The sequence below is a fragment of the Clinocottus analis genome, unplaced genomic scaffold (genome assembly GCF_023055335.1).
Source record: "Clinocottus analis isolate CAN_PGR_092001 unplaced genomic scaffold, fCliAna1.0.p SCAF_3, whole genome shotgun sequence".
Taxonomy (NCBI): domain Eukaryota; kingdom Metazoa; phylum Chordata; class Actinopteri; order Perciformes; family Cottidae; genus Clinocottus; species Clinocottus analis.
Window position 1 is genome coordinate 17,993,348 of NW_027176042.1, and position 16,644 is coordinate 18,009,991.

General features: G+C 40.6%; 1 protein-coding gene across 1 annotated transcript; it reads right to left on the minus strand.

Moving 5' to 3' along the window:
* Window positions 1–9,260: 9,260 nt before the first annotated feature.
* On the minus strand, window positions 9,261–16,111 carry LOC137796756 (cytochrome c oxidase subunit NDUFA4-like). Its single transcript, XM_068594861.1, has 4 exons — window positions 15,910–16,111; window positions 12,825–12,910; window positions 10,475–10,538; window positions 9,261–9,469 (listed from the first exon to the last, which is right to left on the minus strand). Exons 1-4 carry the CDS (start codon window positions 15,949–15,951, stop codon window positions 9,413–9,415), a joined length of 249 nt encoding a protein of 82 aa, XP_068450962.1. The 5' UTR covers window positions 15,952–16,111; the 3' UTR covers window positions 9,261–9,412.
* Window positions 16,112–16,644: the final 533 nt, after the last annotated feature.

A 16,644-nucleotide genomic window follows, 5' to 3' on the forward strand; every position in this document is an offset into this window, starting at 1 on the left:
GTTTTGGTTTTGTCATTGATATCAATATACACATCACCAGTCACATTTGTTCACCCAAAGTGTGTGTATGTTTGTGTGTCCTAGACACTAAAGTAAGTTCAAAGATACCTCAATAAACTTGATTTCCCACTTTTTACTATATATTTTGTTCATACAAAAGCTCCACTGAGTGGAAATCTTGTACTCAACTAGATTCTTTTGACATCTAGTACTTTGCTAATACAATTTAAACACAATCACATGAGATTATGAAATAAGTATATGCTTTATATGTGTGTTTTAAATAATACTTGTACTTGTAACTGAGTGTTTTTCACAGTGCGGTGTCTATATACTTCCAAGTTCCTCTAAGGCTGTTCATAAATGTTTGTTATGATCATTTATTTAATAGGATTGTTTGTAAAGCTATTTTTTAGGTTTACAATTGTGAATATATATATATATATATATATATATATATATATATATATATATATATATATATATATATATATATATATATATTGTTTTTCTTAATATCTTATCTTGAAGGTTACTATTTAGGTTAAGAATATATCATGCTTCTGTCTATTCTGTTTCAGTCATATTGTTTAATAGATTGTATAAAGGCTTTACTCATTGTACTGTATGTGATCACTGAATAAAACACAACCGTAGGACTACTACTACATGACAACCTCTACATGCTACAACACAATTCCAACGCACCCTTCCTGATTAATTAGGTGAGTTATTTAACCGTCAAAGCCTCACGTCTGCTTCTGTTCTTGGTCCTGTCGCTTCACAAATCCCTTTACCAGCCCTAAAAACACCGTTAGCCGCCACCACTGCTGTTTTTTTTGCCACTCATGTACCATTTTATAAAGAAGCTAACTTGTGACTAAATAATATAGTTAGCCCAACTTAACGTAAGGTTAGATAATATAGTTAGCCTATTTTAACATAATATAGTTAGCCTAGCTTAATGTAAGGTTAGATAATATAGTTAGCCTGTATTAACGGGAAGTGCGTGTATTTAGTGTCTTTGTGTAGGACATTGATGTGTCCTCTGCTTAGTGCTGCTCTGTTTAACAATCGTGACTCATTATTAAATTGAAAAAAGTCCCACTGGACAACCTATCCACGTGGACAATTTACAATGGGACCATTTTGAGTCTTCCACTGCTTCACCAAGTAGCATTAGCCAGTGCTAACGAGCCTCTCGTGAGTGTTGGCTCCGCCCCTGAAGGCCAATGGACATCTGCTGTTGAAGTTCTTCTTATCTGATATTTGAGTGACGTCTTGTTATCTGCTGCCGTTGATTTTTGACTTGATTGCTTTTGTATGTGAATTACCTGGTGGATGAGGGTACTTCTTCTTCGGTTGGTTGTTTGGCACCTGGATGCTGTCCTTCTGTGAAGTAGTTTAACATGACACGTGTGTAGGAATACGGATTAATAACTATGAGAAGTGTTAATGGGCTGATTTGTGTCATTATTCGCCCAGACTGTTTCTTACTGACTCAATATTGGATACTAATAATGTTAGATCCAAACAACCCTCTGAATCTGGTAGTTTACTTGTCTTTGGTTTATTCTGCTGCAGCTGCGTTGATTATAAATCTGAAACTTCTATCAAGGTATTTTTTGCTTCTCGGTATCAGATAACATTTTGTCAGCTTTGTCTGCTCCGAGGCTTTCAATACCTTTTACAGAACCTGCTGCTGCTGTATATCAGGAGGATTGTTGTGCTTGGATCTATCCATAGTTGTTATCTAAATACTGGACTATAGCGGTGTAAAGTAGGCCTTGTGCAATTGCCTCTTCACTAATACTTAAACTGAACCGACTCTATTGATTCACCGTGAACGATTTTGTAGCTTTTAGCAGTGAGGCTCCCCTCACTTGTGACTGAGCTGGTATCCATATGGGAAGTGCACGTATTTAGTTTTGTATCTGAATCTAATGCAGTTTTGGAGGAAGGTATTTGGCACGTTTGCTCATTTGCAAGTTCTTCTGTAACACTGCTGCCTTTTTATTATCATCCAAAAAAACATATGTACCCTGCACGTACTCCGTACATGAGATCAGTTTGAGTTGCATCCTGACTTCATTTGAGCAACAATAAGGCCGTAAAGCCACTTACTGGATTTAAAGTAGGTGGAGCTGGGTTTAGAGGTTGCGAGTGAGCGCCATATTTAGTTTATTTTAAATAAACCATGATTGACGCAATAATGTCTGATTTTTTCTTCATAAAAAACCTGGAAATTTTAGCGTAGTGGTCGTGTGTGCATCAGATTATCACTAGACTGTATTAATATGCATAAATAACTTTGGTTCAGATGAGTTGGATGACTGAACTGTTTATAAAGATTCTTATGATAGTATGAATATTCTGCTTTTGTTCTTACAGTCCAACTGAAATATTACATAAATTCATTTTTTAGCAAACATATCTGCTTTGTAAATCACTTGCCCTTTGATCTCCTTGAAAGAAAAAAAAGGAGCCTTTTCCCAAAGACCCGTCATCTTTCTTTTTAACAATAACTTCACTTAAGTTGAAAGGAACACTGACATTTTTTACTCCAAAAAAAGAGTGAGTGATGATAGAGCATCAGTCATGGACAATTCACACTTCTAGATTATCCACATCTGTAATTGCTGAACAATACTTCATCAACAATTGTCTGCTATACTAATAATTCTCCTTTTCAAATTTATGCATATGATAGATAGATAGATAGATAGATAGATAGATAGATAGATAGATAGATAGATAGATAGATAGATACTTTATCTCCAAGGGGAAATTGGTTGTCAGAGTAGCGCCCAACACTTTACAGACACTCAATAGAATAAACTAAATAAACTAAACACAGACCAATATGGTCCCTTTGCATTGGGACACACTACTTAAACACAAGACAATAATGTTTCCTTGAATAATTCTGTAAATAGACATTAAGAAGCTACAATAAGTAAACAAACATGCAAGCGATGTACACAGGCAGCATCGAAGTGTACTGAGGTGGAGGCATTTTAAGGCCTCTTGCATTTATTTTTTTTGTTGGTCATTTTACATAATTGAGTCTTCTCTTTACCCCGTGGGGGAGTTAACAAATAAATTCCACTCCTCAGATATGACACAGATGAGCGATATCTTTGAGCAGCAGAACGGATCGTAAAATCACTCTGTAAAATAAATGGGTCCACAAGCAAGAAAAAGAACGATGAAAAAGTACTCTCTGCTTGTAATTGTCATAATTGTACACAGTATTACCCATCTGGTACATTTCTTGATAATGTTGGTCATTTATCAAAGCCTTAAAACTCCCCTCTGATCTGCCCTCTGCTGTTTTCAAAGCACACACACACACACACACACACACACACACACACACACACACACTGGTTCAAATGAAAAGATGATCTAATTTAGTTTTCTTGGTAGCTGATCTGAAAATAAATCATGTCTGTTTAATGAGGAGACGAATAAATGACAATGTCAGCAATTAATTAGGAATGTGTCTTTGCTCATACTGTGTGTGTGCACGTGTGTGTGTGTGCAAGAGAGAGAGAGAGAGAGAGAGAGAGAGAGAGAGAGAGAGAGAGAGAGAGAGGAGGGATTGATACACACACATAGTATGAGTGTAGTATGCATCAATGTTCCTTTGTCACTTCAATACCGGTCATAATTAAATATGGCAGAAGTTGATATGATAGTAAAGAAATATCTAAATATATCCGGGGAAAGCTGTTCCAAGTCATGTTTACACATACAAGCCACACTAATGCGCTGTAATTATCCTGTAATGAAACACGAGGGCTCCTCGTAGTGTGAGAGGCATCTCTTCAGTGTGAGCAGGTGTTGTCTGTATGTACAATAATCCTAATCTCCGTCCTAATCCTTCCATACTACTCCACCTGCTGTTGTTACTACTGCTAATAGCGATGATAAAATGTTGTGCCACATTGCTGCATCGAATGTAAACAAAGCTAGGCTGCATAGCAAAGCCCACTGATACTAAAGGCATGGGTGAAATGAAAAAGAATTGCAGCCATTAACACAGATTAAATACAAAACACACTCAATGCCAAATGCCCCGCACACCCAAACTCTGGGTTTTACATGTTTTCTGCTTAAGATGCAAAGGCCTCTTTAGAAGTCCCGCGACCTCAAAGGCACGAGGTCACAGGACTTTGTGTGCTTGGGCGGTTGATGGAGGTGAAATTCGATGCAGCAAAGCGAACGCGCGATTTCTAGCGGCAAACACAAAAATACTTTTCCACCATAAATTGGTGCCATTTTTGTGCCAGTGGAACATTGACACAAAATTCAGGCGCCAGGTGACTTTTCTAAACATAAAGGAGTAAAACACGGTTCTCAGGCATTCTGTATTGCTTTCAAATATTCATTGTCATGTAGATCCACTTTTCTAATTTAATGTAATCTCTGGCGACAGAGTGGATACACATCTGTTGCCGTCCTCTTTAGGGTCTTTTGTTTGGGGAAGTAACCTCGAAGAAAGCTGTTCATGCCGAGGTCACATTTCTATTTCATGCAGAACTAAAGGACAATAAAGTAATCTGAATCCTAATTCGCTTTAATTAACGAATAAACCTCTGGACATTAATATTGCTTATGCACTTTTAGTCAAATATTATTATGAGAACAAAGTTGTATTTGAAGGATCATTAAGTCATTATAGTGAAGCGAAAAGTCGACCTGCCCTCTAGTCCGCTGTGCATTACGTTATTGTTCTGCCAGATATATATTCCCTTCAGACAGGATGGAACGGAACACACGCACACACACACACACACACACACACACACACACACACACACACACACACACACAAGCCAGCAATCACCTGCTTTGTCGATAATGAGTCAAAAGGTGAAAACAGTGTAATTTGCTAATTTCTTTGATTCAAAGTTGTTGCACCTTTAAGTTTACTTCTGGACTTTAGTGGTTTATTTTATTGTCGTAATGATAATTAGAAATCTTATTGTTTCTTTCTTTGTTTTTAGATTATTGTCAGATTAATGACACTTCCTACTCTGGAGGACAATAATATTTTTCCCACATCAATTAAATCTGTGTGCGTGTGTGTGTGTGGAGTGTATGCGTGTCTGGAAGAGCCAGTTATACCTATTTTATACAAATATTTTTTTCCCTTAACCTTTGGTAAACAAGCCTTTTGTGTACCTGCAGTAGAGCTGCAGCACAGAGACAATAATTGAAGCCTGTTTTTTTTTTTCCTCTCACCTCTCCAACTTTATGGAAACTCTCTTCGCTCCTGAAGTAAGAAGGGATTCCAGGAACAAGACTGCCAATGCAGCATAATTCTTTGTCCTGCGTTTCACACAGCGGAAGCTATTCTCATGCTGTATATTATAAACATGCTGCTGGCTTATTTAGAGATTCATATAGGCAGGATCTTACTTCCTTCATTGTTGTATTTTTAGTGAGACGTGCCGTTCGTGTTCTCTCTGCAGCAGCAGTTACAAGTGGCTCGCTTGTGTTGAGGTTGAGCAATCTGCGTTGGTCAACTCAGAATACTTATACGAACTTTGTATGAAACTGCTTGAGCAGACACACTGGGATACAACATCATCATGTCACCATATGGCGACAACAGCTGAAAATGAAGTATCTGTTTGTTTCATTATATTCCATCTTTTTAAGTTTTTTTTTATTTGTTTTGTTTTACAACTGCAGAATAATTAGTGTTTTTAAGAACTTCTGTAACGAGACGGCGTGAACGGAAAGTGGATTTGAAACCTCAGATATTAAGTTATGTCCTTGCCTTGTAGAATCTGCCTGTATGAATACAACGATGTGTATTCTGACGTTAATCGCATTTATACACAAACGATGAAAAGGAAAGATCGTCTTGTTTCACAATTCATGAAAAAATATATTGAAAAAAGTGTTAAGACTTTGGGCCTCAAATTGGAATATTTTTCTCACATCGTTTTACTATGTAAGTACAACAACCGGGAGGTACAACTCTGCTTTAAAATGCACATTTTGCTTCTGAAATCTTCGGTCCAACCTTTTAACTTAAACATTTGATTTGACTTTCACATTACTGGAACTGGTTGCTTTCGGTTTCATCGGTCTTCATCTCTGCCGCTGGAATCTGTGTCAAAAATATCCACGGCGTCGTCTGTAATTGTAATGTTCCAGTGGCACGTTATGACACATCTTGACGTTTATTCCCTGAAAAATGTTGATCTTCTGACTCTGACTTGGTCTGAAATAAAAAATATATTTCGATGAGAAATTCCACAGAGATGTTCTGTTGGTCTACAGCTGTGAAAGTGTCAGAAGAAATGTATTATTGTGCTCATCAAATGAACTCTTACAGCTTTTTGAACGCTAATACTAAGGTATTTTAAAGTTTTTATTTAAAAATGACCCCAGCAGCTTTTCCTAGCTTTAAAAATAGCATTAAATATGTGTTTCTTCTAAAAAAAAAAAACCCAACAACAGCATGTTTTTGAAAATCTGTCATCACTAGATTTTAGTCACTAGTATTTAGTTGGAAAGGACAGTGAACAAAATCTAACCAAACAACCTCTGCGTTATGAGAAGGTCGCTCCATTTGGAGTTCTGGACAAACACTGGTTTGCTCTTTGATTTTAAAGTTCCACCTCTGGGAGAAAACATTACAGGATGAAAGGCCTCACTATCTCACTGCATCAGTGGATCTGCCCAGGGCCTCGAAACAACAGCCACACTACCCCACCGCCGCCTCCTGTTTTGTGGCATGTCCTATTTACTTATTTACTCGTCCCTCCTCCACCCACGACTCACTTCTTATCTCGCCCATTAAAATTAATCCTCGTCTAAAAATATCTACTCCTGCTCGTCGGAGAGGGTGTAATCGAAGTAGAGATGGTCTCTCTCCTTCCCGAACGCCGACAAGCGCTCAAGTTATCCGAGAAAGTGCTCCCACTTCTACTTCTGACGTAAAAAAAAAAAAAGAGTGACAAACGCAACCTGTGTTTGTAAAAGTGATCTTGTTCACACACTGCCATACTTTGTTTCCTACTGAGGCCCGACTGAGATTGCATGTCTGCTTTTAATGTTTGCTGTTTTTGAAAAAGGGCTGCACGGCTTTGTTGACACAGACGCAAACTGTTGAAGCCATATGAATGTCCTAATTTATGCTCATATTTCTTTGGTGGCGTGAGCTGAAGAAATGACTGAAAGGCCGTGAAAGCAAAACGCGTTATTGGATGAAGAAAGCTCGGCGGGCACATTTTGAGAAGGGACTGTGTGTTCAGGCGATGCTTTAGAGAACGGTCGTATTTGAAATGTTGGTTAATGAATGGGGAAATGTGAATGGCACAACAACAAAAAAGAGATAAGAAACAAATTCTCAACATATAGTCAACTTCTTATCCCAACTGATAAATTGTTTGATGGCCGAGCCACTGGTGTGCCTTTAAGTTTTATACTGATACCAACGCACGACCTGTGAAGCTGCTCTGGTTGGATAATAACTGTCTGTGTGTGTGTGTGTGTGTGTGTGTGTGTGTGACCTTGTGATTATGCCCCAGTGTGATGCTTTGGCCTGGCTGATTACCTGTCAGCAGGTTTTGTGCATCTGACACAAGCACACACATACACACACAAATCACCACCCAGCAACAGACAATACCCAGTGGCAGGTCACCACACTGTTACGGGAAGCATATTGCTGTTTTAAAAAGAGCAGACGCACACACACACACACACACACACATAAATGGGCCCATGCAGGGTGTGGAACATAGATTGTCTATTAAGGAGTGTATTAGGAGAACCCAGGGGTCTGGCATTGAGACCGTTTGTGTGCCATTAGAGCAGGTTTTATGTGGTTGTCTGTGTGCGATTGCATTCATGTGTGTGCGCTCTCTCGGTATCGCTGGACAGCAAACATTTATCATTCAATGAGCTCTCCAACATGGGAGAATCATGCCAGCGGGAGGCATACTTGGAGAAAAGACCGCTTCTGTCATTTTCCTCCTCCATACCTAACTGAAAATAATGTTTTGGTTTTTTTTTACAGAGGAGCAGCGATCAAACAGATCCAGTGATTTGTCTCCTTGGTCTGCATCTTTCTGGGACTGAAAACCGGTTTAAAAGAGTTCTATGACCCACACGAATACTCGTCTCTGGTGATTGATTTCTATTTCCGTCCTCTTCATCTGCAACTTTATATCTCAGCACGCCTGCATGTGTGACTCGCTTGTCCCGGCAGCGCTGGATTATGTCTCCGTTGTATTTTACAAACCACTTCTATTTTTGATTTTTGATTTGCAAATGACATCAGTGGCCAATCAAATACATTGTGTGTCACCCAAGGGAAACATACCGGTACATAAACAGCCTTTCTTAACCTGAAGTTTACATTGTTTTAGAAAGTCCACTCACCTCCAAATGCAGCTGGAGGCTCTTCAGTCTGCAGTCGGCCCAGAATCTCCCACAAACTCAGCGTTTTTTATACTCACACTAACGCACTGCAGCTAAACAGTGCGACAATCGGCTGTCTTGCAGGGTTTGTAGCTTCAAAGAAAGACAGTTTCTCACTTTTGACCCTTGACCCTCACATTGAGGCTTTCACACCAGAAAGAAAACAAACACGAGAAAAAAAAAGAATATATATTTTCAACTTCAACATCCAACCCAAAGTAAAACGTCACATGATGAATTCACAGCATCTAAATCAGGGGTGTCAAACATACGGCCCGCGGGCCGGAGAGGGTCCAGTCCAACAGAAGAAAAAAATAAATAAAAAATTTAGATTAAAATGAGCAGAGCTCGGATTTGAGCCTCTGATCCTCTGCTTATTAGACAGACATGCAAACCATTGTTCCATAGTCACCATTGACGTGAGCACTGATATTATGGTGTTAGAAGTTGTTAAAAATGGATCACGTCACGAAAGTGGCGTCACAAACGCGCCACAAAGCGAGGGAATCTGCAGAGGAGAGAGAGCCCAGGCAGATAAACAGAGGGCTGATGTCTGAATTTTTGGCCTTTATGTTTCTAGTTAATTGTCGAAAGAGATTAAAATAGAGTTTATCGTCCAAAAACCTTCACCGATGATTTAAACATAGAGAAACATTATCGTTATGTATGCGTTGTCATGCTGTGATTTAACTGGTCCGGCCCACTTGTGATCAAAATGGGCAGCACGTGGCCCCTTCACTGAAATGAGTTTGACACCCCTGATCTAAATAATAGCGACATAAATTGTGCACTGAGGAAACCAGGCTTTTTTTTTTCTCTCATGTAATCTTTAATCGTTTTTCTTGACGGGGTTACAGTGTTAATTCAGAGCTCTCGTCATGGAGCATGATGGGAAACCGATCACTGAGGCGACAGCAGGAGGTCCTGCCAAACTTGGTGCCCCTGCAGTTGCCCGGAGGACCTTTTAGAAGTCAGGGCCCTCTTTCTTCAGGTTCTTGTAGTCTGTGTTGACGGCCACAAACTGTGTAAGGCAGGAGGAATACATTTAAATCTGTTTTGCTTAAATTAAATCCATCAGTCCTGTCCTTAAGAGAACGTATGAGGGGGGGGGGGGGGGGAGAAAAAGAGTCATGGGTGAACATTGTTTCCCCTCAAGTGCAGATGCACACTCACCCAAACACACTTATTCAAAATTATGCTTTCGAGCTCATTTATTTATCCGATTTTGTCTTGCTGAGCCTTTCAGGACAACAGTTTGCATGTGTAATGGATAATATAAATATTGTGTGACAACATGCATGTGTTCTGCATACATCACATCCCTCCAACCGTGAAAAACACACAATTTTGCATCTGGCAGTGATTATTTTCTTCCTGTCTATTTCTTTCTTGATTGGTCTTCCATTAAAACCCTCAGCCTCCTCCCTCCCTCCTCTTTCCCACTTCCCTCTCCTCATTATGATCATTGTTTGGACTTCTGTAGAATTTTGATGCGAGACCTTTGCCTTGCTATCGAGAATTAAACATGCAGTATCCTGACCTTTTGTCTGCAGTGACTTTCATTCGGCTGACAAGCCGTACAGCCTTGAAACGCTCGGAAAAACGCTCTTTTCTTTGAAAAACACATCAGCCAGATCTCCTCTTCTGGGACTTGCGAGTTGGTTGTTTTTCTGCTCTATTTTGGGTCAGCGTTGATAATATTTTCATTAGTCTGTCTGAGGCTCTGGCCTTGTTTAAAAGGTAAGGCAAATTATTACCGACCATTCAAAGCTCCCGGTTCCATCTGCCTTAATTTGTTTTTGAAAGACACTTTGTTTTCCTTTTGTTGGAACAAGAAGAAAGCCAGACGCAGCCGTGTTGATCTGACATTATTTTTGCCAACATTGGTTGGTCCAGATCTATTTTGGTTGTTTGTTAGGCTGCTGATGATGAATGTGAGATTTACAAGAAACAAGGGCGTTCTCGTCGAGATCATTTTCCTGCCAGACATGATTGTGTGAGCGACTGGCGTGAGGGGAATAGTTACCTTATACTGGTAGGTTGGGTCAAGCTTGTTCCAAGGCTCTGGGTTGTTCTTCTTGTCCCACATGCTGCAAATGTGGACCGAATGAGGGCATGCAGAAGAAAGAAGAAGGAAGAGAAAAGACATGAGGACGAGCAAGGCATGCGTGATGGAGGCGAACGGCAACGCGCAGATCCGATGCGGAGTTAAGGAAGGCGAACGGGCCGAGACGGAGGAACAGAAGGACGAAGACAAAGGGAGAGACATGCGTAGATGTTGGATGGAGACACAAGTTGGATTAAAAAGAGGTGATTATGAGATGAGGTGAACTCAGCCCAGCGACTTGGCCGTGCTTCTCTCTTCATTAAGCAAAGACTGGATGTCACAGAGCTCCACCGTGACTGTCCATCCCTCCTCCTCCTCTTCCTCCTCCTCCTCCTCCTCCCTCCTCTGGCAGCATGTCACGCCACCAAAGCCCAAACAAAGAGGCCGAGAGACTGATGGTAGAGCGAGCATGTCTCCCCCTCCTCTCTCCACATTACCACAAACACTGGACCGTCTCTGAGAGAGAGGCAGCCACAGACCACAGCACTCATCATCAGCGGGTGATGAGGTCAGGCTTCATGGCTGACCCTCAGAACAAGTGGTTGTGTGTGTGTGTGTGTGTGTGTGTGTGTGTGTGTGTGTGTGTGGCCCGAAACGCCAACGGTGCACATATACTGTATGTGGGCAGTCACTGGGCTCAGTGCAGATTCTGAGATATGACAGTCGAATACTGTCATATTTGGTTTTATACTTTAATTCAATGTATTTAGTTCCTCGTTCAGTGCTCTCATGTGGACGGCATTAGAGTTAGTTTGATTTAATTTCAGGAAATCTCAATCTGCTTATTGAATCCATTTCTTTTTTACTGATCATAATCTTTTTGTTTCACTTTCAACATCTGTAATAGAGCCCAACCTTTAACTCAAGGGGGCTGAAATTATTGACTGATTTCGGTATAGTCATCTGATATTTTGGCCAATAAGAGAGAAAAGGATGCAGTGCAATCGTTAATTGTTAAATGTCCGCTGAATTAAACCTTTATCAAGCTTTTGTGCTCGTCATCTAAAAGATTCAATTGAAATCTAAACAACTTTTATTGGCTGAGGAAGAAGTAGACAATTATATTAGCAGCATAACATGTGAAATTAGGATTATATTAGTGCTGCATGAATTTAAGGAGTTCTTATTTTGCACACCTTCCTTCTCTCTACACTTGTCCCAGTTACTGGAGATCCAGATTCTGAACTATTTAATGGTAAAGGTTCAGTGATCGCTATGATGAAGAAAAAGAAAGGTGACCGGGGCTCTGCTTCCTGAAACTAGCTTACTAAAGATGAATCACCGGTCTGTGTGTTTTCGTAGTTTAATAAGACCAACTGTCCAACTTTGGTTTATAAGAGAAATACACTTTAAAAAAAAAAAAAAAATTCCCCCAAGTATGCACACAGAGAACTGCTGTGATAGACAATAGTTGTTGTTTTTTTCCCTTTGGGACTTACAAGATGTACGTTAACAAAGTACAACTGATTATCTGCTGTCTGTGACACTTGGTGTTATTTATTCTGGCAAAAGAGACGGACATCAGCAGCAAAAAGGATTGCTCTTTGCTAAGAGGAACAAGTGAGATTAATTTGCCTCGAAGCTGAGCGATCTGGGTTCATTTCAAGCCCGAACACGGATCCAAAAGATGACTGGCTATCGGGACCCGACTCTATTGGCAGGATTATTCTCAAATGAGCCCTAGCTTAATGTATCCGAGGTTTGGATTCAGCTCATAAACGCCATGTTTCCATTTAATTGTCAAGCAAACTTTTTAATGTTACAAAGAAAAAAAGATGTTGGCTTGGGTTTTTGGAGCTAATAAAATCGACTACAGTGTAGTTCGGTCAGACGTTGGCACGAAAGCACCCGCGTCCATTTAGGATGTTTTTCCTGAGCGTCCTTTTGTGTGTCCTTTTTTAAAAATTGTTCGTAATGAGAAAAGACTTTATGCTGCCCCAAGGAGCTGCCTGGCTAGTGAGCGCTGAACCCAGCATCCTTTCTCCTCAGGTGTTAGGAGTATCCTGACGCTCGTACATATATTATGCTGAATTTCTACAGTGAATAAAATGTATTACAGATATTGGGTTCAGGATCACTAGTGTATACTTGAAGTACCGTTAGCTGTTAACCAAACACACCAAAGACACAACCTGAAGACACAACCTCGCCACAAGCTTATGCTCGGCTCAGAAAATAATGGGAAAGATATGAAGATTCTCTCAGCATCAAAGTCAAGGAGGAGGATTTTCACAATGGCTACACAAGTTTAGACAGACAACCATCTTACGTGACATGGGGTCCTCTTGCCAGGCGGATCAGATAGAGGGTGGCACCTGTAACGCCCAGACTCAGGAAGACAAATTGAGGGATTAACTGAGGAGAGAAGAGGAGAGGAGGATTGCTTTAGTCCCAATCCATAGAGACATATAAGGATAAAAAAAAACAACACCTTTCATAAAGTGGTTCGCTGTGATATGTACCATGAACATACACCTGTGTGAAATCCCCGCACTCACACACACTGTGTGCGTACACGCACACGTCCGCGAGTAGTTGTTATTCCTGTTTTTCCTCTCCTTGCCCTCCTCCATATGCATGAGGCCCAGGCCATGTGTGAGGAAGCTCACTGTCAGCCTGGGTTGAGCGGGCAAGGACGCGTTGGAAGAGAGCTGCTGCATCTCTGTGTGTGCCAGCTTCTCCTCCTCAACACTATACCTGTCAGACTGATCGACAGCGCCACACACACACACACACACACACACACACGCACACACATTCAGAGCAAAACATATGCATATATGCACACACACATCCCCGTAAATTGGCTGGCGCACACACACCGACGCAGGCTCAAGTGTGTGCACACCCACGCGTACACTTTTATTTGATGTGCTGAGCTGTGATGATGACAGGAATTAAAATAGAAAAGCACACAAGGAGGACAGGGGGATAATGTGGTATGTCATCTTAAACACCTAAAGCTTAGCCGTGTCAATCCTCTCACCGAGCAGCAGCTACTCATCAACACAGCTCTGCCATTCATTTCCTGTCTACTTTGCGACATGATTCTCTGTGTGTGTGTGTACTGTATGAGACCCAAAGAGAGAGAGAGAGAGAGAGAGAGAGGGAAAGAGAAGAGGGTAGAGTCACACCACAGCCGAACAGCTGTTCTGAGCCTGCACAGATCGAGTCGAGCTGTAGAGAGATGACAGTTTGATCAGGTTGAACTGAAGGATGTCTCTTCTCAGCTGCATCTAGACATCTGTTTTCTGTCTGATTGCGATGCCACTTGCCTTGTTGTTGATTAGGAGAATGCTAAAACTTTGACATTCACGAGCTTAAAGCCGCGGTGTGCGAGATGAGGAACAGATCTCTCCCTCCCACCAGCACACAACTGTTTCACAACTCCGACTCACGACGTGAACCTCTTGCGTCAGACATGCACTTAGATGCCGATAGTGTTGATAGTGTAAATATTATATGAATAGGGCTGCAATTAACCTTTTTTTTTTCCGTTGCTACTACACACACACACACACACACACACAACCATTGAAACATACTTGCACAACGCTGACTGCAGACGCTTGGCTTTTTCGATCATGGAAGTAAACACAAACAGCCACCCGCACACAAAAACACAGAAGCAGGTCAGCTTTGATCAGTCACACAACCACACACACACACACACACACACACACACACACACACACGCACACGCACACATAATCAAGACAAGCCTGTGTGTTGGGAGTTGTCCACTCCCAAGTGCTGATATCTTTCTATCATGCCACACAAGTGAGTGTTTCCCATTCTACCATTGAGTCTGACCGATATAGGAAGTGTTTTATACTCGCTGGGGTTCGATACTGTTGCTGCCCTTATTACTTTTCTGGTGCGCTGCCAAACCAACCCCGTCAATCCATGAATGTGGGTCACCCTCAGCATAGCTCTGAAGCAACAGAAAAGAAAACAAGCACAGGCGGCTTCTGTGTCTTTCTTTTTCTTCCTTTCTTCATCTTATTATTATAGCAGTGGAGCAAATTAACGTGCCAATGATGCAAAGTAATCATGTGCAGTCACAGTGCTTGTTTTTAATTTGGATGATCACATCATCATGACATTTTTTGTTGTTGTTATGTAACAAAGGAGTCGAAGCTCAAAGGTCCACTTACTAGCTTTTAGAGCTTTCAGCTCTGTGTTAATGTTATTTTAATGTCAATATTGACAACGCACACTAATATTCCACTATTCTATCGAATAGGACACATTTGATTTGGGTCATGTAGACAGAGCTTTCTGTTTGGATATTGAGAATTTGGCCTCATTTCGAATGTACCGTTTTCTGATTTAAGGCCTGTGGGATATGACGATATTGTACAGGTTTTGAGGAGCATTGTTTGGTCATGTGCACCACGTTCTGAATGAGGGTCTCAGTTGGATTTTTTTTCTGCAGTTGCGTGATTGCGGCCAGCTCTGTGCATTGTACACAAACCAACAAGCAGTTTGCAAGGCGGGTGGAGATATGCAAGAACAAAAGAAAAGCATAATGTCTGGTCATAAGGTGAAATACCTACGTTTAAACAAAAAACTGAGATTTTGGGTGATCGCAAAGATCACAATGCCGACCTTTTCAAGAAGGTTGTTAAAGAAATGGAAGATGGAGGCTGTTTTCAAGGAGTCTGCCACTGGCTGCATCAATTGAATATAATATTGTATAATAATATAGTATATTATTACATTGTAAACCTCTGAGTAGGAAAGTTGTCATTTTCAGGTATATTTTGGCATTCAGTCATTGTGGCAGACATTTTACTGTAACATGTATTGTTACACTTGATTAGCGTTGCAGCTAATGCTTATTCTCATTAACGATCAATCTGCCAATATTCTTTTTAAATAATTGATTTGTCAGAAAATGTCAGAAAAAAGGTGCAAAATGCTCATCACATGTTCCCAGAGCCCAAGGAGACATTTTGTTATTGATCGTTTTGTACAACCAACAGCAAAAAAGGTAAATATGTATCTTCTCTTTTAGGTATAGAAATAATACATATAATATAATATAATAAATACAATCTGCAAGTCAATAGATAAACGCTGTACATAAACTGCACATGTGAACTTTCCAGACATATATGTTCAGTAATATTTTTCAAAGATCGATCAGTAAGGCTTTCCCATCATTCAATGAATTCAAAACTGATGACCACATGTCTAACATTTTAAAACCAATCCCAAACATCTCATAAAAACTATACTTAAGCAAATGTCAGATTTGTAGGCCTTGTCAACATGTGACAAAAAGAGCTTGATATTAGTCATATAAATAACCACACACTCAATAGATGCCCGGACATGAGACTACCTACCCCAGGATGTTTCTTTGCGTGTCCAATCATGGTCTTAATCATTATTATTATTCCAAAATAAGCAAATATATTCTCCAAATAAAGACAAAGCTACTTCAAAAAGTTAAGCTGACAGCTAATGTTTGAGGAATGTTTCCATGTGAATTAAAGTCTCGTGCTGATTAATAGAAAGAGCTGTTTGTTAGCTGAAGTATGAAGTATGTTGGCCAGCACAGTGAAACCTTTTGCCAATCTCCCCTCAGCTCTGTCCCTCTCTCTCTCCCTCCCTCCCTCCCTCCCATTGGATGAATGAGAGGGTCAGAGGGGGTGAGAGACAGTCCTAATCCTCATAATCACATCTGTTGAGGACACTGTATGTTTCCACTGAGGCTCATTGAGTTCTCCGTGTCCTAAAGTGTGTTATACAACAACAAAACAGCAGATACTTAAAATCCGATTTTTACTGACGCAACACATACAGACGGATATTTTCAAACATTTTCTCCTGGAGATGCAGAAGCGGAGCAGCCTGCTCCTGTAATGGCTTCCTGTTTAGACACCCGGAGCCGCCATTGTGTCGATTCATTTCATGTTCTTTTGTCATTTCACGTCTGACACGCCACTGTTGGCTTTATGAAAAGCATCACTCTCGATCTTTAAAATCATCCCCCAGCGGCCGTTAAATGTTGACGCTTTTTAGCAGAGAGTCTTGTGAGAGAGGTAATGGCGGCCTCCAACGTGTCCCTCGGGTCGAGA

Bases quoted from the DNA above. Each gene is read 5' to 3' on its own strand.
- LOC137796756 (XM_068594861.1), bottom strand. From the start codon at position 15,951: ATGATTAAGACCATGATTGGACACGCAAAGAAACATCCTGGG. The intron at 12,911-15,909 runs GTAGGTAGTCTC...TTCTCTCCTCAG, and splicing joins ACGCAAAGAAACATCCTGGG to TTAATCCCTCAATTTGTCTT. The intron at 9,470-10,474 runs GTAACTATTCCC...TGCCTTACACAG, and splicing joins ACCCAACCTACCAGTATAAG to TTTGTGGCCGTCAACACAGA.